This window comes from Cyanistes caeruleus, chromosome 2, assembly GCF_971803275.1.
Source record: "Cyanistes caeruleus chromosome 2, bCyaCae1.hap1.1, whole genome shotgun sequence".
NCBI lineage: Eukaryota > Metazoa > Chordata > Aves > Passeriformes > Paridae > Cyanistes > Cyanistes caeruleus.
In genome coordinates this window covers 2,849,641-2,874,377 of record NC_141702.1, presented here as the reverse complement: position 1 = coordinate 2,874,377, position 24,737 = coordinate 2,849,641, and the positions used below count along the sequence as shown (strand labels likewise).

The 24,737-nt window shown below is 43.1% G+C and overlaps 1 protein-coding gene across 3 annotated transcripts in view; it reads right to left on the bottom strand.

The window, feature by feature from the left end:
* Positions 1-24,737, bottom strand: part of MSRA (methionine sulfoxide reductase A) — a 238,834-nt gene that overhangs the window by 72,853 nt on the left and 141,244 nt on the right. For 2 of the 3 annotated variants that reach the window (XM_086875419.1, XM_086875421.1), the window contains exons 4-5: positions 24,451-24,555; positions 8,872-8,978 (exon numbers count right to left, since the gene is read on the bottom strand). In XM_086875419.1, coding sequence (XP_086731545.1) covers positions 8,872-8,978; positions 24,451-24,555 — 212 coding nt within the window. Of the gene's footprint in view, positions 1-7,567; positions 7,679-8,871; positions 8,979-24,450; positions 24,556-24,737 lie in introns of those variants that run through there. The other variant, XM_086875420.1, reaches the window with a different exon arrangement.

The following is a 24,737-nucleotide window of genomic DNA, read 5'->3' as shown; positions in this document are numbered from 1 at the left end:
TCAATTTATATGTGGGTAAAACAAACAAACAAACAACAAATAAAAAACAAACACCAAAACCAAACCAAACAAAACCACTCCCCCCCAAAAAAGGAATGACATTCAAATGATAGGGAATATAATTAGTGCCAATCAATGTTTTTGTAGAAAACAGGTCAGATATAAACCAAACATCTGTCTTTGATGCTATTACAAGTTCAGCTGACACAGGAAAATTTGCAGATCCAATGCAGTGAACATTTTGTGTTTGATTAAGTATCATAAAATTAATTTAATTAAAACAAGAAGTGAAGAAATGGTATTGATATAGGGAATGATAATTGGATTAAGATGGACTTTCACCAGGATTGTTGTGAATTGCGCTGATCAAGGCTTAGAAATAATTTTTAAATTATTTCTGGTACAACTGGGAGATCATGTGAAGGTCAGAGTTACTGCCCTGGACCACTGAGATCATTGGAATGGAGTTAAATCTAAAATTGTCTCCATGGCTTCCCCTTTTTCTTTGGGAAAAAATCCAAAATTCCACCTTCACCCATTGTCTGGATACAGCTTTTCCTCCTCCTCTTCCCCACCACCTCTCAAAGGGTCTTGATGTGTAAAAGAGTTTTTCCTTTTGTGGACACCTTAAATACAACTCCTTTAAAACCTGAAAAAGGCCTGGTTTAACCAAGCCAACTAAAAATATCCACAGCACAGGAGAAAGGAGCAGCCACAATGGAAATACATTAACCCCAAAAATCCATAGGAGGCTGCTTGCTCGGGGAAAGGTCAGGATTAAATACCGGATTTAATACTGGGGCTTGAGGCAGGGATTCACTGAGAGTGATTTCTCAGCCTTTGATGACTCTCCCTGCACATAACTCCATGGCCCTAGAAGGTATCTCGGGATGCTCTAGGCAGCAGGAAGAGGGAATGTATTTTGTCCACTTTATGCTGGGTAGTTGGATTCACTTTCAGACCCAGTGAGTAAATGATACCTATTAAATGTCAGCCAGAAAAAATACAATTTTGTCTTTGTCTGCAAGGATAAAAAAAAAAAAGGAAAAAAAAAAGGAAGGTTTTGCAGAAACACAGGCCTGAGGAAAAAAAAGCGGAAAATCTGAGGACTGGAGAAAATGTGGAACTAGGAAGAAAAGGATGAGGGACAACATCAAATGACAGAAGATTGATCCTTGTGAGGGTGGTGGGTCCTGGCACAGGTTAACCACAGAAGCTGTGGTTGACTAAATATAAATATATTAGCCCCTGGATCCCTGGAAGTGTCCAAGGCGAGGTTGGACAGGGCTTGGAGGAACCTGGGATAGTGGAAGGTGTCCCTGCCCATGGCAGGGGGTGGGATGGGATGGGCTTTAAGGTCCCTTCTAACCCAAATCATTCTGGGATTCTGTGATTCCATGATAAAATAAAAGACCAATCTACAAGATATCTGTGGAAGTCAATAAAGGAGAAAACGACTTGATGTCAGAAGATCAAGAGATCAAACCAGACATGACAACGTTGCTGGCTAAAGCATCCTCTGATTTTTCCTTCCAGGAAGAACTGACTTGTTTTCCCCAAAGCTGAGAGCTCTCTTTGATGTAGTGGCACGCTTCATGCAGAAAATAATACACAAAATCCTACAGCAGCTCTTTGGGCAACAAAAACACCAAGAGGAACCAAACTCCTGGGCCACACTTTTATCTCAATTGCATTACTGGAAATCCAAAGTAATTCCATGGATTCGAATGGTGTTGCTCTGGATTTGCAGCTTATGGATGTTCTGCACTGGGTCCTGTGAGGGAATCTTGAGAGTTATTTAAGCAAATGGCAACATCAGCTGGAAAACAACTTCAGCAGGGATGAATTGTCAGCACAATTGGTTATCAACCCTCTGGTTATCAAATCATGGGGACATGAGTGTTTAAGTGGACCCTCCTCTGTCCATATTCAGAGGCCTGAGCAGGATATGTTATAAATGTTGAGAATCTGTCATTTCCACATGAGAGCTCTGTGAAACTCAGAACTTCCTGAAGTGCCATCATGCTCAGGTACATTTTTTGCTTTGTATTTCAGAGCTGAGTAAACAGTGGGAAAGTGTTCCATGAGTATTCATTTGGATCCTGGCTCAGGCACACTTCTGTCCCTGAGAAAACAAGGTTTGAGGAGTGTTCTTGGATCCCACAGCTTGGCACCAGGGACAAACAAACTGTTGGGAGAGCAGTAGTGCTCCCACACTCATTAGAAATGTCACTTTAAAAAAGGCTTTTTTTCTGAATTTTTTTAATTTGTATGGAAACCTCAAACCAGGCCAATCTCTCTCCCTCTCTCAGTCCATGCAGAGATTCCCACTTCAAATCTCATCCTTCACCTGGACATGGATGGATCCAAAGGGCAGAGCAGAGTTAAGACACGACATTGTCACACATGATGAGACTGAACACATCTGGAGATGATTCCTCAGGTTTATTTCTTGGAAACTTTTCCTTAGGTCAGTTTTAAGGGCTGTGTTTAACCCAAAGAGAACAAGAACGTCACCAGCCAATGACCACCATATTCCTTTTACCTTGACCTCATTCTATTTTATCCTGTCCTCCCCATAACTAATCTCCCAGTTAAACTGAACTTCCTGAGAGCTTCCTGAAGAGAAGGAATTCCACCCTGCTCCCTGTAACTCCTGTGTCCACTTAAACCACCATCATTAAGGTCATTATCACGTTTTCACACCTGACATTTAATGCGCTTGTGACACTTCCAGAAGGCTGTAACAGATGCACAATCAAGATCAAGAAATTCAAAAGCCAGGACTTGAAGCTCTTCAGAAAGATCCCAGACACCACTGAAACTATGTGAGAGAACGTTTCCAGGCTGATGGGAAGGGATTTAACCTCTGTGCTGCCATCAGGGCACATCCCACTATTTTTCCTTCGCACTGGGACGACCCAGGAGCCACAGGAGAGCTGTGCCCAGCTGGAGGCCAGGTCACACAGGGCAGAACCCCTCAAACAACAGCTCAGCCCTTTAAATCTTCATTTTCTGAAGCAATATGGGGATCTGCCCTGGAGATTGAGAATTCATCTGGCTAAGGACATGAAAATGGGATGTCTACACAAATCCAGCGTGTTTTTACATTAATGGCAGGCAGAACAGGGCAAGCCACACAAAGCAGGAAATGTTTTATTTACAACCCACTCTTGGAGTCAAATCCATTTGATATTTACATTAGTTTATTACAGGGCAATTTCTAGCATTAGTTTAAATGTCCAATATAAACTTCACATTCCCAGTGCAATAAAGCAAACGGCTCTTTCGGTGACCCCTGTGACCTCCCAGATGAAAAAATTATTGCAAAATACAAAGTCTGGTTTCATCCTGCTGTTCCTGGCCCTAAATCCAAATTCAGGATCAGCTGCATTTGCAACAGTCAGAGGGTCAAGTGAAATGCCTGGCCTTTCTCAAGTGAAGACAATAAATGCAGAATTGAAAGTTATAACAAAAAATAAAAATCTTGTCTTCCTCAGCATTAATTAAAATAAGCATCATGCGCTGCATTCCTGGAACAGGAAGAGTAGCAGGATGCACTCGGCATGGGATGGTGGCACTTCTCTGCCTCAGGGAATGTCCATCCCCACAAGTGTCCAAGGCCAGGTTGGACAGGGCTTGGAGCAACCTGGGATAGTGGGAGGTGTCCCTGCCCATGGCAGGGAGTGGGATGAAATGGGCTTTAAAGAATCCACCACCACCCTGGGAAGCTCCTGCCAACATCTAATCACCTTTTTTGTGGAGAAATTTGTCCTGATGTCCAAATTAACCCTCTCCTGGCACAACTTGAGGCCGTTCCCTCTCCTCCTGTCCCTGTTCCCTGGGAGCAGAGCCCGACCCCCCTGGCTGTCCCCTCCTGTCAGGGAGTTGTGCAGAGCCAGAAGGGCCCCCTGAGCCTCCTTTTCTCCAGGCTGAGCCCCTTTCCCAGCTCCCTCAGCCTCTCCTGCTGCTCCAGCCCTTCCCCAGCTCTGTTCCCTGCCCTGGGCACGCTCCAGCCCCTCAGGGTCTCTCTTGTCAGGAGGGTCCCAGAGCTGTCCCCAGCACTGGAGGTGTCCCAGCAGTGCCAGCACAGGGGACAGGCACTGTCCTGCTCCTGCTGCCACCCCAGAGCTGGCACAGCCCAGGTGCCATTATTGCCTTTTTGCCCACCTGGGCACGCCTGGCTCGTGTCACCAGCACCCCCAGGACCTTTCCCAGCCCCTCTGCCCCAGCCTGGAGCTGCAGGGGACTGTTGTCACCAAGTCATCAGTGCCATCATTCCCCAGCACACCCTGTGCCCAGCCATCACCAGCTCTTAACCCAGCCCTGAGGGAACCTGCCCAGACTTGGGCTGCTGGATTTTCCAGGAATTAGCCGTGGGAGATGCTGTCAAAGGCTCTGCTGAAGTCCAGGTAGACACATCCACAAGTTCATCCTAAGTTCATGCCATTAATGCTTTTATCTTGCTGCCACTGTCATCAAGAAATGGATTAGGATTAGTTTCGAGAGATTCTCCCGCTGTGAGGTGCCTGAATTTTATCGGAGTGGCAAAGTCAAATTTTCTGCGGTTACAGTAACATGAGAAGAGTTCACAACTGCTCACACAAAACCTCCTCACCCGTAGCCAAATGCAGCTTTCTCCAAGAGGGATGAACATACAAAGGGTATCTCTGTAGCACAGAAAAGTGATTACAAACCAAAGAATGGCTCAGCTTATCAGATCAGCTTTGCTTGTCTCCACAAGAGCCACCACCATCAATCAGGAATCAAGTCGTTGCCATTCACAGCAGAGTGAAGCAGAGATAATTTGACACATAAAGCTCTGAATTAGATGTAATTTGAAGAGGAGTAAGCAGGTGTTATTTTTTTTATTGACTATTGTATTGCTTTAATAAAAACAATCTCATTTTAAAAGAGCTATTTAACTTCTCCCAGCCAAAAAAAAAATCACATGAAAAACCATCTCCCAGGAAAAGCTAGTTCTGAATTCACACAGCACGTCAGATAAAAACACAGATGAAGGTTGTCAATTCCCACCACCAGGCATTCCTTCATGGAATTAACAACTCAGAACAGCAGATCCCAGAGGTCTGTAAACAGCCCATCCTCCAGCTTTGACAAATACAATCCTGACAACTTCACCTCCTTGCAGGTTGCTACTCCAAAGCTCATTGCTTTGGGAACACTTTTGGAAAGTCCAGCTTTTCAGTCTCTTTTCCCTAATCCCAAATGTAAATGTCTTATTTTTGCACCTGAGGGTTTTGCTGTTCCCACATCATGTCACAGGAAGCTGATGGAAGTGTCTGCTAAAGTGCAGCGCTGCAGGGATTGTTGCATCGTCTGCTGGCCGGTGCTAATTCATTGTGTGCCTTATTCCAAGGAGCCATCCAGCCAAAACCTCTGCTCTGGAGCCAGGCTGGGAGAGCTGGGGGTGCTCAGCTGGAGAAGAGAAGGATCCAGGGAGAGCTCAGAGCCCCTTCCAGGGCCTAAAGGGGCTCCAGGAGAGCTGGAGAGGGACTGGGGACAAGGGATGGAGGGACAGGACACAGGGAATGGCTTCCCAGTGCCAGAGGGCAGGGATGGATGGGATATTGGGAAGGAATTGTTCCTTGTGAGGGAGGTGAGGCCCTGGCACAGGGTGCCCAGAGAAGCTGTGGCTGTCCCTGGATCCCTGGAAGCGTCCAAGGCCAGGCTGGACAGGGCTTGGATCAACCTGGAATAGTGGAAGTTGTCCCTGCCCATGGCAGGGGGTGGCACTGGATGAGCTTTAAGGTCCCTTCCCACCCAAACCATTCTGTGATTCCATGAAGGGGAGGCACTCAGTGTATCCTTGGAGCCTTAAAACCCAGTGCTAGTGCTTGACAAAACAACTACAAGGTCTGATTCTGAAAAAAAAAATGAATACAAACTTCTTCCCACCCTGATTTCACTCTCTGGATTACAATTGCCTTGATAATTCATTTGAAAACCAAACCCAGCTGAGCAACTGTCTTGAAAATTGAGTAACCTCAGGTTCACTTGTATTTAAAAACATCAGCTTCAGGCAAAACTGCTCATTCACAGTGATTTCACCAAGGCATGGACCTCATTTGGTGTTTTTTTCTGATTACTCTTCCACCGTGTCACCGTTTAGCAGCAGCACTATTGTATTACAGCCTCTGTCACCAGCAGCTGACTCTGACTCCTGCCACTCCTCAGCTCTCAAAGCAGCTGCAGGAACCAGCAGCAAGTTCCACAACTTAAAATAGACGTGACCTTGTGGGGTACCTGGGCTCGAGGTACACTGAGGGTCTCACCCACAGCCTGGTAATAAATCTGATTATTGTCATTTAAAATTGAATCCCAGCATCACTGAGGTTGGAAAAGCACTATGAGATCGTCGAATCCAAGCATCCCCCAGCACTGCCAAGGCCACCACTGATCCATGTCCCCAGCTGCCACATCCACAGGGCTTTTAAATCCCTCCAGGAATGGTGAATCCACCTGGGATTTCCACCTGGGAAACCCATTCCAATGCTTGACCATCCTTTCTGTGAAGAATTTTTCCCTAATATTCAATCTACACCACAACTTGGCACAACTTGAGGCCGTTCCCTCTCCTCCTGTCCCTGTTCACTGTTCCCCCCTGGCTGTCCCCTCCTGTCAGGGAGTTGTGCAGAGCCAGAAGGGCCCCCCTGAGCCTCCTTTTCTCCAGGCTGAGCCCCTTTCCCAGCTCCCTCAGCCTCTCCTGGTGCTCCAGCCCCTTCCCCAGCTCCATTCCCTTCCCTGGGCACCAGGAGCCACTTGGGAAAAAACCCAAACCTCATCTAGCAAACCCATCATTTTCTGGTTGAAAGCCATTTTTAGGGCTCTTTCAGGCCCTCAGCTCAAAGCACATCTAAGAGCACAGGCACAATTATTCATTGAACAAAAAGATAAATGACATTTTTGATTTTATTTTTCTTCCTTTGCAGGGCCAAAAAAACGCTGGAGTCACCCGTGCCCACTGCAGTTATTGTTGTGTTTGTTAGTCCTTCCTCCCTGGCTGCAGGCACCACTGCTTATCAAGGAAAAATTGTGCCATTCCCACATTTTTATCCATGATTATCTGGCACGTGTCACTGCCAGAAAAGCTTGATATTTATTTTAAATTGCTGCAATAATAAGGAAAGTGGCTGTATTACATTTACATTAAAATAATGGAACGCACAGCATTTAATATGAAAAGGGATTCCTGAACAAATTGTTTGCTCAGTGTGTTTCCCACACAGCCATTCCACTGCTCCTGCAATACCCCAGTAGATAATATTGGAGATATTGTTGTTAATAATACATGGGAAACACACATCCCTAAGGAATTTCAGTGCATATTTCCTGGGTTTCCTTAGCTGGCAACACCGTCCCTTCCTTCCCCACTTCAGTGCAAAAACAAACTCTACATGTGCTCACTTACAGTTGTGCCTAATTATATAAATGTACTAATTACACACACTTTTCAAAGTAGGTAAATTTTAAATGGTGCCATTAAGGAAATCTATTTGATGATGGAAATTTCTGTAATATCATATTGCAATCTCACACATGGCAATTTTGCTCTCATGTCAGTATTTATTTAATGACAAATAACAGCAGAGGATAATAGAGTTGAGAAAGCAAATTAAAGCTGTAAGATTTGCAGGGTGATGTTGGTCAGCAGATGCTAAATGAAAGAAATAAAAGGAATTCAGAAAAGCAGTGGATCTAAGGTAAATAATGAGTAAAAAGTAAGTTTTGAATGATAAATATTTTCCAAATCCACCAGATAAAACCCTGCAAGACTGATTTAGCCCCACCAGAAAAAAACATAAGTCATTGAGCACTTCATCTACACACACAGTTATCAGATCTGGAAATCACTTACCTGCTGTTCTGAGCACCTCTTTGCACTCAAAATAATTCCAATTGCAAGTAGGAACCAGCCCTAGGAGCTCACCCAGTCATACCCACACTGGTAAAAAAAAACTGCTGCCTTTTGGGATCTTCTGGCTGATGTAAAAAGATTTTTTTACTTTTAACATCAAATAAACACCAAAACTCCTGGTTCTTTAACATAACACCAGTGAGAAGACTTTAAATATAATGAACGCTGGTTTTCTTTTAGGACTACTTAAGTTTACTGCACTGATGTCCCAGGTGAGTGGGTTTTTTTCCATGTAAATTTTAATAATTTAATATTTTTCTGCTGCAGAATCTGTATTTTGCATCGACAAGAGCACTGGGCTGCACCACAGTGCAACAACACTGCAGGGTGATAATCCCTCTGCCTTTACTTAAATAGTAACGTGGCAGGGAAGGCACAGAATCCATCTTCCCCAGAAAACAGGGAAAAATCCTGTGAAAGGAAGGTCAATGCTCTCTCACACAAATCCTTGTGTCACAAAAAATACTCTCATTAAGTCACAGGCTGTCACATCTCATCCAGGATAATTATGGAAAGGCTTGATAGAAGCATCTCACAAGCATCAGGTGGGTGATACTGAGTTATCCAGCTCAATTATTGATCAGCAATGTTCAGGAACTCCTGGATCTGGGATTTTGGGTACACCCTTCAGGGTTTGGGGTCCAGAGAAGCTTAAAGACCACAGATTTGTATTCTGGTGAGCCCACACTAAATAAAACCTGTAGAAGAGACTCAAAATATCTCTGCATAAGGAGCTATTTTTCTTTCTGCACGGTTATAAAATGACTCACACAAAAAACAATCCTAAAAATTGGCATTTAAAGCAACTCTGATGCAAGTTGGGCATTGGACTGAGGAGAGTGCACAGCACAAGGAGTGATTTTGTGTTAATTGGTGACTTCTTCGACCCTGTGCTCGCAGGTGAAGCAATTCCACCCCCTGCCCAGTGTTACCTTCTGGTATTCCTCCTTGGATCTCAGGGCAGCTTCCATCTGCTCCTGGGAGAAGGTGTAGATGGCCGAGCGATACTGAGTGCCGACATCATTCCCCTGCCGCATCCCTGGGGGGACAGAACACAAGGGGATCAGCTTCCCTCCCTCCCTGGGTGCTGGGAGGACCCCAAAACACCCACATTTCACAGAATTCCAGGATGGGTTGGGGTGGAAGGGACCTTTAAGCTCATCTCATTCCATGGGACAATTGCCATGCGACACCTCCCGCTAAATTCAGGATGTTACAGCTGGATTAGCACAGTTCCTTCCATGCACAATCAGCAGGGAGTGTTAGGAAGTCCAAGTCTTTGGTTAAAGAGTCCTGAAGATATTCAATGCTGATATTTCCCTTTAAATTTCCTTTTAAATTTCCTTTTAAACAAAAATGGGCATTTTACGGTTTTGTTCCATCACACAACAGTAAAACAGAGATGCCAAACCTTAAATAATTAATCTGCAGTAACTGTAATCAAGGCACTCTTAAAAAAAAACAACAAAACTGATTTTGAACCATGCAAATGGTTACCAAAAAAAAAAGTTGATTTTATCAAGTGCTTATAATTTTTTTTTTTTTGTGCTGTGGGAGTACAACTTAATGGGAGAAAGGTAAAAAATACTTCTGGAGAAAAATAGTTATTTTTGGGACAGGCTGCCCAGAGAGCTTGTGGACTCCCCACCCCTGGAGGTGTCCAAGGCCAGGCTGGATGGGCAATTTTGGCACCAGGATTTTGTGATATTTCTGCTGGTATGTGTAACCCCTTCAAAAGACTTGATGTATGAAGTTGTGGAGTTTCTTAAGCAGAGTCCTCCCAAAAAGCTGCAATTCAAGACAAATTGGAAATCATCAGGACTGGTGTCGTGATTGCCACCAGGCTGCAAAAGCCCCTCTGATGGTTCCCATCAACTCTCAGGAGTGTGGAGATGAAATGGAAAAAGGAAATGATGTCCTGATACCCCCCTGGAAAAGGGAGTGGAGGAAGTATTTTTCTCCAGTATTACTGGAGGAAGAAGATGCCCTCAACTCACTACTCCTCATTAAATCATGGATTTATCCCTCTTGGACCCCCACAAGGCAACAAAAAAAAAAATTAAAAGGAAAATACTATAAACAAACAAAAACTGCCTGAAATATTTATGAACAACAAGACACAAAAATATTTTAAAATATGTATTAGGATAACTGCACTCAATGACCAACAGCTACATGAAAGAATCTGATTCCAGAACATCTGATGGAGTTTTCTGATGATGTGGGTAATTTTTCTGGCTGTTAAAATGTATTATTGCAATTAAATACAACAGCAAGCTTCTTCATCAATACTTAAGAGTGTCAGGTGCCACCAAGGGATGTTTTGTTCAGTCCTTTGGAAGTTCTTCCAGGGTGGCAGGGAGCTCTGGGAAAGCCAGTTTGGGATAAAATGAGGACAGACCAGGAAAGCTTTAGCTTGGCCAGGATACTTTAATGGTGATTGATGTTTGAGCTTAAGCATTAACATTCTACAAATCTATTTATTGCTTAACAATCTGTTTAACACCCAGATAGGGAGGAGATTACAAAAATCTCTCTAAATGGAGGGGCACTACAGAGGGTGTTGGTTTCCAGCATGAATTTAGGAGTTTAAGTTTGGTGTGAGCTCATGTGCACAGTGCTCTGAGTGAAAAAAATCAGATTATTTAATATCTGCATGTGCCAACGTGACACAGAATCAGGGAGCCAGTCAGATTAATTAATTTATTGAAGAGAAGGTTAAGAGGAGAAATTACTCTAAATTAAAAATATATTTCTAGAGAAAAGCAAAACAAAAAGAAAACCACCAGAGAAATGAGGCTCTTCAGTCTTGCCAAAGTTATTTAACTTGGAAGGACAATGGAAAGGCAAAGTATCCAAAATCCAGGTGGGAAATAAGACAACAACCAAGCAACAAAGAGCATTTATCTCTTGAACAATAACCTAAAGCCACATTCCATTCCTGAGGGCTTCACTTTAAGGAAATACATTTTCATAGAATCATAGAAACATGAAACAGTTTGGGTTGGAAGGGACCCTAAAGATCACCCAGTCCCACCCCTGCCATGGGCAGGGACACCTTCCACCATCCCAGGCTGCTCCAAGCCCTGTCCAACCTGGCCTTGGACACTTCCAGGGGGGATCCAGGGGCAGCCACAGCTTCTCTGGGCACCCTGTTCCTTTTTTCAGACAGAAGCAATTTCAAAACAAAACAACTTCTGCTTGAATCTTTGAAACTCCACAGCACCTCTGTGATTAAACTCTTAACTCAGAGAAGGAACAATTCCTCCAGAACGTCAGCTGAACAACTTCAGAGCAACTGGATTTTTTTGGGAAAGGCTGGTTGTGTCTCTAACTCTTCTGTGAGATGTCTCAAAGCCATTCTCTGTGCAAAACCAGACAGTTTATGGATAGTTTTTTAGCATAGCTCCAGGAGATCAATTTTTTCCTCAAGGATAATAGGGAAATCTGTCAGTAGGACCTGAACTTCCCTTTTATTCAGGGCTGCGATGATAAAGACGTTACTTTTTGAAGCTGGTAGGAAAATATATTAACCCTGAGGAATCAGAGAATGACTGAGAGTGGAAAAGTCCTCTGAGATCATCAAATCCAACCATCCCCCAGCAGTGCCAAGGCCACCACTGACCCCTGTCCCCAAGTGCCACATCCACAGGGCTTTCAAATCCTCCCAGGGATGGGGACTCCAGCACTGCCCTGGGCAGCTGTGCCAGGGCTGGACAACACTTTCCATGTAGGAATTGTTGCTAAAATCCTTATTCTGGTTCCATTCTGCAAAGAATGTTTAAAAATGAAGAAGTGGGCTCTGTATTTCAGTCAACTCCCCTTTAGCTGAAGTTCAGAATCCTGACTCAGAATCCTGGTGTTTGTACCTGAGGGGATGGAGGAGTGAAGAAGCCCCAGACAATGTGGCAGGATGCTAATTCAGGCTTCCTAATGAATTCAAAGCCAGAACAAATCAAAGAAGAGCTGCATTTAAAATAATTTTTAAAAAAATATATAAAAATAAATGGGTTGGGAAATCCACCACTGCCCTGGGCAGCCATGCCAGGGATGGACAGCCCTTCCCATGAAGGAATTGTTCTCATCCAGATCTACTTCAGTAATATCAGTGGGGCAAGACAGAGATGGGAAAAGACAAATCTTGTGTCCTTGACCAGGTGATCAGGAACACAGCCAGCAGGAACAGAAACAACCAGACCTCTGAGGTAACAGCCTGGCACTCACTGGGGAGGCCTGAAACAAAAAAAAAACGGCTGATCTGCTGGGAACAGCCAGAAAACCTTTTGTCAAAGAGTTGCTTTGATAGAGAGGCTGATTTTAGAACAGAGAGAAAAGCAGAGAATTTTCACCTCTCTGGCAAAACACAAAAATATGTGGGGTTTGGATACGGTTGTGTGGTGCCAAAGTGTAAAAGAAGCCCAAAATCCAATAGCCCAGGCTCTGTGTGAGCACTGGGCTGTTGTTGAAAGCTCTTGTCTCTGGAGAACCAGGATAGATGAGGGCATCTGGAGCTCCAAATGGGCATGGATCATATTCAGGAATTTCCCTCTGGCTGACCAAAGCACCTCAGCAGAGCTCAGCCCTGAACACTCTGGAGAACACAGAATGTCCTCACTGTGCCAGCAGAGCCCAGAGCACCAATTAACCACAGAAAGCCCTCAAGAGCTGAGCTCTGCTTTAAGTGAAATGGAAATTTGTGGTGAGAGGATGGTGCCTGGAGAGAACAGGGAGCTGTGCTGGGCTCCCAGATCCTGTCAAAGGAACGATTCCCAGCCTGAGACTGCCATGAAATATAAACACACTGCCACTAGGAAAGCTGCTCTTTGCCAAGGTGTAGATAACAGGCAAAGAAATGGCCCTAAAAATCCCTTTCTTACCAACACTTTGGTATCTTCTGATGCACCTGGCTAGGAATGACTTAGTTTCGATCTTCCTCACATTCTTTGGCATCAAAGCAATAAATGCTGGCTCTCCTTTGGTTTGAATTACTGGAATATGGACTGGAATATGGAATCCCCATCCCTGGAAGTGTCCAAGGCCAGGATGGATGAGACTTGGAGCAACCTGGGGTAGTGGAAAGTGTCTCTGCCCAAGGGCAGGGGGTGGAATGAGGCGATCTTCCCTTCCAGCCCAAACCATTCTGTGATTCTCTGATCAATAAAAAAACCCCAGATTTCCCAGTACTACTTTTTTTCTTCAGAAACTGCAAACAAGCAGACTTGTTTCCAAAAAGCCAATGTTTAATACATTACCTACAGAAAGCTAAAGCAAAAGACACTTTATTTTATTGGCCAAATCAAGGAATTCTTTCAAAGACTCAACCCTCTAATGACTTGAAAGTAACACTTATACACCATTCCTTATCTTCCCTCCATTTAAAAATAATAAAAAAAATGTAATGGCATCATCCGTCAACTTTGCTATTCTCGGAGGATCCCAGGCATAATGGAGATAAATGGCTGAGGTCTCTTCGACTCTTCTCTGCCATCCAGTGAAATTTTAAAGGGCAGTTCATAGCTCTTATTTTTATCATAATTTTTCCCATGATTTATAGACTTTTCTGCAGCTGTCACTTATTTTCTTATACCTGCAGCAACCTGAGGTACGGATTGGTCATTTTCTTCTCCCCAATCAATCCTTGCTGAGTTAAGACTAATAAAACTCCTTCTTCCAGCTCATCATATCATTATTTAGTAAAAATCAATTGCACCATGTCACCCTGGCTTGATGTCATCACTCACTCTAATGATTACATCCATACAGCTTAAAAGTTGCCAGGGGAAAGTAAAACTCTTTATGGCACATGATTAAAGGAGAAAAATGTTAATAGGAAAGAATTTCGTTACAGTGCTGTGCATTGAGAGTTCTGGATGATTTTCAAGGTGCTGCTGTGCAGGAAGTATAAATTAAATAGAAAAGAGTTTGTTCAGGAGGTTTAAAAGAATTAATGAGCTTGTACATAATAAAGGAAAGTTTTACACTGTCAACAAGGTTTAGAAAGTTTTCAGTATACACAGTTCTCAGTGTCAAGGAGGAAACTCTGGGTTTGGTCTTCTTTTGGCGCTAAAAAATCCTTGAGGTCTTTTCCAACCCAAACCATTCTGTGATTCACATACCAGAAGCAATACTGCTCCTTTATCACTACAAATATTTTAGACATATTTTTTTAAACTAGAAATTCTCAAGGAAGACTTGGTTTAGAAGAAAAGTTCCCTGTATATTCATTATTTTTTAATTCCTTCAGATATAACAATCTATAAATTCATTTTTGAATGTTCTTTGACCTTTGAAGGAAGTGCATCATCAACCTGAGCCCAGGAAAAAAAAAACTCTCAAAGGTTTGTTTTGGATAAGTGTAACAAAGCTCAAGTATTAACTCAAGTATCACTGCCAGGCAAAAGTGTTAATCCATTTCTACTTATTAATTGAAAATTCATATTTACCAGTACTGCACAGAACAGATGAATAGAACAGTGAATTATGCACATAAATCATCCTTAATGGCACTAACTTTATTGTAGGGGACTTTAATCAAACCTGACTTCACTTTAATCAAAAGTTAAATGATTTGGTTTAGGCAGGATTTTAGACATTTTCTGCCATAAATAGGCATTAGGCTTTTTCAGAGGTACTTTCTCTTCAAAATCTCTCTGAGAGCTGGATGAACCTCAACCTGCTGGAGAAACTCCAGAGGAAGCCACAAAGATGGTCTAAAGGCTGGAGCCCCTCTGGAGCCAGGCTGGGAGAGCTGGGGGTGCTCACCTGGAGAAGAGAAGGATCCAGGGAGAGCTCAGAGCCCCTTCCAGGGCCTAAAGGGGCTCCAGGAGAGCTGGAGAGGGACTGGGGACAAGGGATGGAGGGACAGGACACAGGGAATGGCTTCCCAGTGCCAGAGGGCAGGGATGGATGGGATATTGGGCAGGAATTGTTCCCTGTGAGGGTGGGGAGGCCCTGGCAGAGGGTGCCCAGAGAAGCTGTGGCTGTCCCTGGATCCCTGGAAATGTCCAAGGCCAGGCTGGATGGGGCTTGGAGCAGCCTGGGATAGTGGAAGGTGTCCCTGCCCATGGCAGGGGATGGGATGAGATCATTTTTAAGGTCCCTTCCAACTCAGACAATTCCATGATTCTATGAACACGGGAAGGGAATGAAATTTTTATCAATATTTACCAGTGAAGCTGGAACTGAGCTTTGGTTTAGGCAACCAAAGCTGACCAAAGATTGATGCCTCATTTGAGTCAACTGGGTTGACAACACCCGTGGGAGCTCAGCCCCTCTACACCCATGAAGACATCTAAATTTAGGTGGATTTAGCTCAGCCTTTATCTCTCCTGGCTGTGCTGGAGAAACAAGCCTGCCTGGAGATCGTGATACCCTTTAATCCCAAATAAAATGCAGGGATGTGTGGAAGAGACTAGAGGGCATGACAGAGGACAGAACTGAGCTCCACATTTTCTAACTGCCGGAAAACAGGAATAATTCCCAAAAGCATCTGTCATGGCAAAGGCATTTCTGTTTGGGCCTCGGAATCGGGCCCTCACTGCTGATTTTCTTCAGGAATTAACTTTGCTGTGATGTTACCGAAAGCTGAGCAACTGATGATGGGGAAAAATACGATTAAGGAATTCAGGGATTCAGATCAGTTACCACACGGGCTCAGCTATGGAGCCACACAGATTTGCTGTTGTTTTCTTCATGTGCCTTCTCCTTTCTCTTTATCTGCTCTTCATTAGTGCCTCGCCTCAATTTAGGCATTTGCCAGCACCATGGATCCAAACCCACTCTGATCCACCAGGTGCTGTTGCAATAGTAATAAAAATAATTAGTGATAATAAAAATAATAGTGTTGTCATTTGCTTTTATCAGCAGATAAGCTCATGGGACACTGCTCTCTCAAAACACAGACAAGTGTGCTCTTATAAATATGCACAAGGAAATTGCAGGAAGAGAAAAACAGTCATTCACTGAAAATATTGTTGTTCAGAAGAGAATCAGCTTTGACCTCTTGTACCTAATTATACACGAAAACAAAGATTAAAAGCCTACTAATAATCACCATAAACTATGATTAATGATGCCACGCTTCAGTGCCTCAGATTTCCAGACCCAAGTACAGTAAATTCACTATTATTTGAAGAAGAAAACAATGTTTGGTACCTCTTTGTTTTGACTTCATCTATTGTTTTCCTTGACTAAGGATTAGGAACAATCTATCAAAAAATTCTGCAGAAAAAGACTTTCTAAGGTTGTGCTCTCCTAATTCTACAAACACATTAAAATTTTGATGTTGTTATTCTCACTACATTCCCATCGGTTTCATGGATAGAACCATGACATCATGGAATGGTTTGGGTTGGAAAGGACCTTTAAAGATCATCTCAGAATCACAGAATATTCTGAGTTGGAAGGGACCCACATGAAGTTATATTATATATATATATAAAATATAAGCTCATTCTTTATATCCATTTATATCCATATCATATAAGGAATGATATTTATATCATTCCTTATATCCAGTATAAACCTCACCTCCCTCAGGTGGATTCATGTTTCACACAGTGTCAGAGTTTTAATTTTCAGTAGTTCTGGGGAAATGGTCCACACATCCTTGACAGATGTAAAATAAAGAACCTAAAAGCAGTTGAAAGAGGAATTCAGAGCCCAGAAGGACTTTTACCCTTGAGCCAGAATTGATTCAGCACCACTCACTTCAAAAAGTGAGCCCACCTCAGCAACCAACGTTCTGGTTAATAATCCCCTTCATTAAGAAAGATGCAGGGAAAATATCATCTCCAAAACTGCAAATATAGGTCAGGAAAAGTCTTTTCTAATTTATATGGATAAAAAGAGTCCAACGTGCAAATTAGGACACGGCAGCTGAAATTCCTCGGGATGCAAAGCAGCCTAATAACACCTATTTATTTTTAATGCCTGTTTATTCCTGGAGAAACACAAAGAGTGGGAACAACAAAACACAAGATTTCGGTTCAGGAAGGAGATGGTGCTGCATTCTCAAAGTGCAACTCTGACAAAGAAATTACTATTTTGAAAAAAAAACCACACAAACCACAGGTATTTTGGAGGTGAGTTTGGGCAGGGGACTAAATTCTGGTTGGATGAATTAGCATCAATCAACTGTCCCAAAGACAGAAATTAGAAGAAGGCAACAGAAAGGCTCCTATCAAACAACCCAGTTCTACTCTTGAGTGTCCAGCCCTGCAGGAACCACCACACATTTATCATTATTGTGTCCGGCACATAGATTTCCGTGGCTTACGTTAATTTATCAACACAGAGCTGTGCTTTATTCACTTCCTTCAAGGGCCTCCCAGCAATGTCTTTACCACTGATTTAATTAGCATCCTCTTCACTGTATCCTCCGAGTCATTAATGAAAATATTGAGGAGTATTGGACCAAGAATGGCTCCCTGAGGGGCTGGTAATTCTATTTTGAATATATTTAATATGCCTGGTGACAATAGATTTTGTATTTCTACTGTTTTTTGTTACACCTTGTAATAATGCTGAGACCATCAAGGCTCTTAATAACGTTTGAAATACACGACAAAGGCGCTTTAATCTGAGACTCACAAATCTCACTCAAATTATAAAGGGAAGTGTGTTACAAAAATGTAAAGGCAAAACATGAAAATGGTTATATTTTACTGAGAGAGATTATTTTTTTTTTTCCCCTTTAATCTCCAAATGAAGTTCCAGGCCTGTAGCAGAATACCAAATGTTGGTTTAGGGTGGCTGCAGCGTTTTTTATGTGTACAGCTGTTCTTCCACTGGTATAAGTAGACACATCTGCTCATTAGCAACACAATGTCATTTCTAGTGTCTAATTTTAATTATTTGCAGATGATAGATTCCTTATGCAATGTCTAAAAAAAGTACAGGCCTTCAAAGCTGGGGAGAAATAAATATCCCCTCTGCAAACAAACTGGGTCAGCACAACGAAAAGCAGATATTAATCTGGAGAATTCCTGTATCAGCACCAAGGCTAAATGCCAGCATGTTTGGAAGGTCACAGGGAAGAGAAATGGCTCCTACATTTCTTCTTTATCATGGATACACAAGACATATGGACTGAGAGACGTTCTGAACAAGTCTGGCAGGTGATGAGTTTGTTGTAGGACAGATGGTCCTCAACTGCTGGAAAAACATCAGCCCTGCTTACATTTCCTGCACAAACACAGGCGAGATAAGGACCTGTCCCTGACAGGAATGAGATGCCTTGCAATGACTTTGGTTCTCTGGGTATTCACAAAGGATCAACAAGGCTGGAGACGAAATTCCAGAAGCCCCTGAGCAGCGGTGGCCAAAGGTTTGTCCTTCGCCCTGTGGTCAGAGAGTGACCAAAGCTGCAGAGTCCTGGCTTCCTCTCTGCCACTAACTCAAAAATCCAAAGAGAAAGACAGAAGGAATGAAAAATGATGGGATTTCTGGACAACAGGCACTCAGCACAGGGAATTGTAGTTGCACCTGAGCTGTTCCCTGTGGGCTGGGAATTATTGGGTATTTTTGAGGAATGTGGGGAGCAGAACTACCTAAACAAGCATCTGGTTTGGGCTGTGCTCAGGAAAGAACAGAGCTGAAGGAGGCAAGTGGATTTTTCATTTCTCCCAAACATGTTTTCACAGAATCACAGAATGGTTTGGGTTCAACAGGACCTTAAAGATTATCTTGTTCCATCTCCTGCCATGGATAGGGAAAACTTCCACTAGACCAGGCTGCTCTAAAAAGAAATTAGTTTGGTTGTCTGCTTGACTTTTGTACAGACTATGAAAGCAAGAAGGAGCCTTTCTTTAAAGCCACCTTGAGCTGGCTGAAATCTCTGACAGACAAAGGACTTCACCCACACACAGGTCAGGAGAATTCCAAGATTAAAGTCCTTTACAGGACTCACATTTGCACCACGCCAAACACTCTCCTCTGTTATCAGATTGATTTTTCCAAAGGTCTGGAGAAACAGTTTCTGACACCCCACAAAGAGCAGCCAAACTTCCAGATCTGATCCAATGTGACATGTTCTTCCCCAACCAGGAGCACAGTGGGGCTTGGAATTGGCTCAGGCACCGCAGGTCAGTGCTGATGCCACAAGGGTGATCCCACCAGAATTCCTGCTCCTGGCAATTTAAATCCTGGCTGGAAACCACGTTTCACTTCCATTCATGCAGGGTTAATTTTCAGCCTGAGCAGAGAACTTTGTGATTGCCAGAGTCAACACAAACAAAGAGCTTGTATCTGGCTGGAAGGTCGGGGACAGAGGAGGAAATAACCCTTTTCCCCAACAGGGAAGTCAAATATTACTTTACAGAAATTGTGACACTACAGAAGACACACAAAACTGATGGGCTGAAAATCCAAGTCCCTCTCTATAGGCAGCAAGAAGATGCCAGCAGGACCATGGTGAGGGCACAACTTTAAGGGGACAGTCAGGCTTACAGTCTAAAAAAAAAATCTGGAAAGCTCTGAGGATAGCCCCAGTAAAAAAACAGCCAATACAGACTTTGCCCTACACCTCTGCAAATGTTAAAAAATAAAATTATCTACAAAGATTTTTTTTTTTGTAGTATTTTTGGCATATCCCATTCATCCCTCATTTCTGTATCAGTGACAAAGAAACATCATCTCAAGCACTTATAGAGCCATCCAGAGCAATCCTCTTACAGATCAGCTCATTCCTGGGAGAGCAGGAATGCTGAGCAGGGCACTGGAGGCTGAGCAGAGATGACAGCCATATGCCACTTGGCAGAAGTCAGGGAGTTGTTTGTTGCTTTTTCAGTCTCCCAATTCTAATGAATTATAAAATAGAGCCTAAATTAACAGTCAGGAGGACTTTGTCAGGGCCCCACACTTCGGAGATGCTCATTGGGGAGGATCTCTTTCAACTGTTTGATTTGATCAAAGGTTCCTGCTTTTCAATTGACTTCTGTGCACTCCAGAGCTTCCCTAAACAAGAGCCAGGCTCCTTCCCAGGGACAATTTGAATCCCAGTGAGGTGTCAGTTTCTTCTAAAGGACAACTGCTTAGAAAGCAGGAGTTTTTGAATATTAATACACTCATACAATGATGAATGATGGGACTGGCAGTCTGTACTCTTCAGCAACCTGGTACCAACTAAACCAATACCAAAAGGTCTTAATCTGCCACAGAATGTACACATTGTATGTTTAATGACATCAGAACAATGAGACAAGTCCATTAACTCTGCTGGGGGTAGAAGGGGTGAAATGGTGTTACCCCAAACACTGGAAAAAGATAAAACACACTGAGCTTCTGTATTTTCGAATGAGAGCCATACTCAAGAAGTTCAGCACTTGCTGTATGAGACAAGAGATTCTCCCAAAGATTTGTGCTGAATAAGAAATCTTCTCATTTATCTTCTTAGTCAAAATCTTCTCGTTGGCAGACTGAGTCCTGCATTCCCACGAGGCTGCCTGAATAAAACTGTGTGCACATAGCTCAACCTCAAAGGAAAAAAACATTGCAGGTCAGAGAGGTAACTCTAATTTTCAGTATTTTTACATAAATCCGTATTTCCCACAGCCAGCTGAAAACAGGGAATAGGTACAAACCAAGGCAAAGAAACAATCCCAACTCAGAGACCTTCTACCATCCCTACCTTACAAAACATAAATCTGGCATTGGGACCTTGTGGTTCAGGTTTTTCTCAAATCAAGAAATATGAATGAGGTGTGAAGAGCTTTGCAAAATTCTTGGACTGAGATTAGAACAATAACATCAAAGAATCACAGAATCATTTAGATTGAAAAAGACCTCCAAGACTTCCAAGATTAAATCCAATCTCCACCTCATCACCAGCCCAGAGTACTGACTGCCACGTCCAGTTCCAGTGTTCCTTGGGCACTTCCAGGGATGGGGACTCCAACAGGAAAGGGACAGCCCCTCCTGAAGTTTGACAGCCTCTTCCATGAAGAAATTCCTCCTGGTGTCCAACCTCCCCTTAAGGAACCATAAAAATACCCAGGCAAAGCAACCTGTGCAGGGCTGGGGCGTGCAAAATCTTCTGAGAGCAATTCCATCTTTTCCAGGGGTAAAGTGATGCTCTCACTTCTGGCAAATTATTATGGAAGAAACACGTGGAAATTCCACTGATCCAAGCTTAGATGAAGGTTTGGGGCTGTTTTCACCAAGCACTGCCACACAGAAGCCTGAGACAGTTGTGAAGGATTTGGGTGTCTCCACGGCTCGGTGTCACATGGATACAGGAGCTCATTCCCAGAAGGAATTCAGCCACATTAGCAAGGCCTCCTGCCTGGCCTAATTAGGTGATGCTTCCCAGCTGCCAGAAATCCAAGAGTGAATCACACATCTGCCACATCCACCGTCTTCTGAAAGCACAGAGTGGAACGGTGCTGAACCTCAGTTGTATGAGGATATAAAGACATAATGTCATGATTTTAGTTTGGTTTAGAGCCAGAATGAATCATAAATTCAGCTGATGAGTTTATCTGACCTGTTATCACAACTACTGCACTTCATCCACATACCAGTGTGCCCAGATAATGGACTTCAGTCATCCTAAAGCCCTTCAGGCACTTCCCTGTTCTCTGTAGGCCACAGGCTGAGCCTAAACCACTCCAAAAGCCAAGACTACAGACATGGTAAAGGATTGATTATCTGGGTATTGTTCAAATTATTTCAGCAGAAATCCATTTCTCATACCTGGAAGATGAAGAACCATAAATTCCTGCTCATCAGTTCCCAGCTCTGGCAATCAGGATGAATCCAAACATATGAATAAGACACGTGGACCAATTGTCTTGATGCATCAAAACAACGCATCCATGGGAGTCATGGAAATACAGAATGGTTTGGGTTGGAAGGGATCTTAAAAACCATCCACTTCCACCCCCTGCCATGTGCAGGGACACCTTCCTCCATCCCAGGTTGCTCCAAACCCCATCCAACCTGGCCTTGGACACTTCCAGGGATCCAGGGGCAGCCACAGCTTCTGTGGGCACTTGTGCCAGGGCCTCATCACCCTCACAGCCAAGAATTCCCTGCCAATATCCCATCTAAACCTACTCCCTTTCAGTTTGAAGCCATTCTTCTTTCCCTGTCACTCCAGGCCCTTGTAAATATTCCTCTCCATCCTTCCTGTAGGCTCCCTGTAGGTACTGAAAGGCCTCAGTGATGTCACTCTGAGGGTTCTCTTCTCCAGGCTGAAAGAAAGAAGCCACCCTCTGGTGATGGCCAATTTCAGATAATCCAAATAAAAAATACAGCAAGAAAAAGATCTAAAACCAAAAACTGGTAGGACAGAAAGAAAAACTCCTCCATAAACTCTACAAGAAACCAGGAAGGTCCAACAGCATGGTTTGAGGGTGGAGATTGTCTTAGAATCACACAATCCTGGAATGGTTTGGAAAATACATTAAAGATCACCTTGTTCCAACCCTCTGCCGTAGGGAGGGGTCTGTCTGAATGCAGAGCTCCAAGTTTTTCAGGGATGGTGCAGATAAATGATCCTGAACACAGCTCTGAAGGAGGGGCTGGAAAGGGAGGCTCATAAATCAACAGCATGGGCCACTGCACTTGACAGATTCACAGGATTCCTTCTCCTGACTGGAATCAAGACCCTCTTTTAAAATGATGGATTATCCCATCTGAAAGACTCGAAAGGATGGTGATGGAAAAAGACTCCAATGTTTAATTACACTGAGGGATGTGAAGCTGTTTCATTCCACAGTGGAACTTTCCAAACTTCAGCTCCCAGCTACTGGAGCTTGTTCTGGTTTATCGGGATCAGGTTCTCAACCTGTGACATGGTACCTGCAAGGATGACTTGATCATGCAATCACAGAATATCCTGAGTTGGAAAGAGACCCACCAGGATCACTGATCCAATTCCTTGGGGTCTCCCAGGACACCCCAACAATCCCACCCTGTCCCTGAGAGCATTGTCCAAATGCTCCTGGAGTTCTGGCAGCCTCAGAGCTGAGCCCATTCCCAGCTGTTCCAGTGCCCAGCCATCCTCTAAAAACAAGAACATTTTCCCTGATATCCAACCCAACACCCCCCGACATGGAGTTCTCTCTCTTTAATGTGTCTATTCCCAGCACTGGGGCAGTTTTCTGGGCTCTATATCCTTTTTCTGTTCATCTTCAGCAATCCCCAGCAATATTTCCATAGATCCCTGGGATGGCAACAGGGGAACTGCACAACATGTTCTGATTTCCTGGCCCTGCAGACAGAAAATTCCTGACTCAAGCCCCTTCCATACAGGCAGAAGTTGCAATAACCACTTTGGGCTCAGTGGAAGACACTTATCCACAATAGTCCCTGGATCCCTCTTTGAGTTTCTGTTTCCCAGGATGGCATCACATTTTGGAGGTATCATCTGCAAATTTTTTGTTCCCAGATGCGGTAACAAGTGGCATAATTACGATGGTTGTTCAAATATTGAAATGAGTTCCTTGTGTGCAGCGTTTCTGGGAAATGGGAGAAGGGATGGGGTTTATTGGAACTCTATAAACATGCAAAATGTTTTCTGCACACAGTTTCTCATTTCTGTTTGCACAGATGTGGGTCGTGTCAGCACAAAACCTCTGCCAAGAAGGATAAATTAAATCCAAAGGTTTGGATAAGGCAGAGAGGTAGAATGATCCACTGCTGCCTCTGCACAACATCTCTAACCCTGTTTGCTCCCTTTTTCTAATCACAAAATATGCTCAGTACCATTGAAAAACGCCAAATCCCAGGTTGTGATGAAGGATAAAGGGCCTGGCTAGAAATGAAATAAAATAAAGTAAAATAAAATAAAGTGAAGTAAAATTAAATTAAAATAAAATAGAGAAGAGAAGAGAAGAGAAGAGAAGAGAAGAGAAGAGAAGAGAAGAGAAGAGAAGAGAAGAGAAGAGAAGAGAAGAGAAGAGAAGAGAAGAGAAGAGAAGAGAAGAGAAGAGAAGAGAAGAGAAGAGAAGAGAAGAGAAAAGAAAAGAAAAGAAAAGAAAAGAAAAGAAAAGAAAAGAAAAGAAAAGAAAAGAAAAGAAAAGAAAAGAAAAGAAAAGAAAAGAAAAGAAAAGAAAAGAAAGAAATAAAATAGAATTGAATAAAATAATAAAATTTGAGAAACCAAAATAAAAAAAGCAAAATAAAATAAAATTTCAAAAATAAGGTAAAGTAAAATAAAATAAGATTATAGAAATTTTGAAGATGCAAAGAAATATACTCTAATTGAAGAGACAAAAGAAATTACAGAATAAATTGTCATAATCAAAGTTGAAGAGATTTTTCCATTGTCTCCCGTGCCACTCTGTGGGAATTTTCCCAGCCCAGGCAGCTGTAAGGGAGGAGGGGCACTCAGAGCTTCTGTGCTCCCATTCTCCCTCACCCTCTCTTTCTCTGTCAATAAATGTCTGCAATCATATTCCCGAGCTCCAGTGTGATTTCAAGGTTCATCTCTTCCATGCAGCTCAAACACTAATTATCCCAGCTGTAATTAGTAAGATAATTAAATACTGGCTCGCTCATCACTCTACCTTGTGTCGGGTCATGATTCTCCCAGAAGACCTTGAGCAGTTGCTCAAAGCTGATGTTTTGTGGCTCAAACACCACCCGGACGGCCTCGGTGTGCCCAGTTCTGCCTGCAAATTCAAAATAAAATCAGATTTTAGCAGTGACAATTAGCCAGGGCGCGCTCAGGGTTTTGTCTCTGCGATTCCAAGCACAGTCCTTTGGTTTTGTTTCACGTTTTCTGAAAAACACTTTGATTCAGCACCATTTATACCTGAGCTTTTTTGCACAATATTTTATATTTATGTCAACT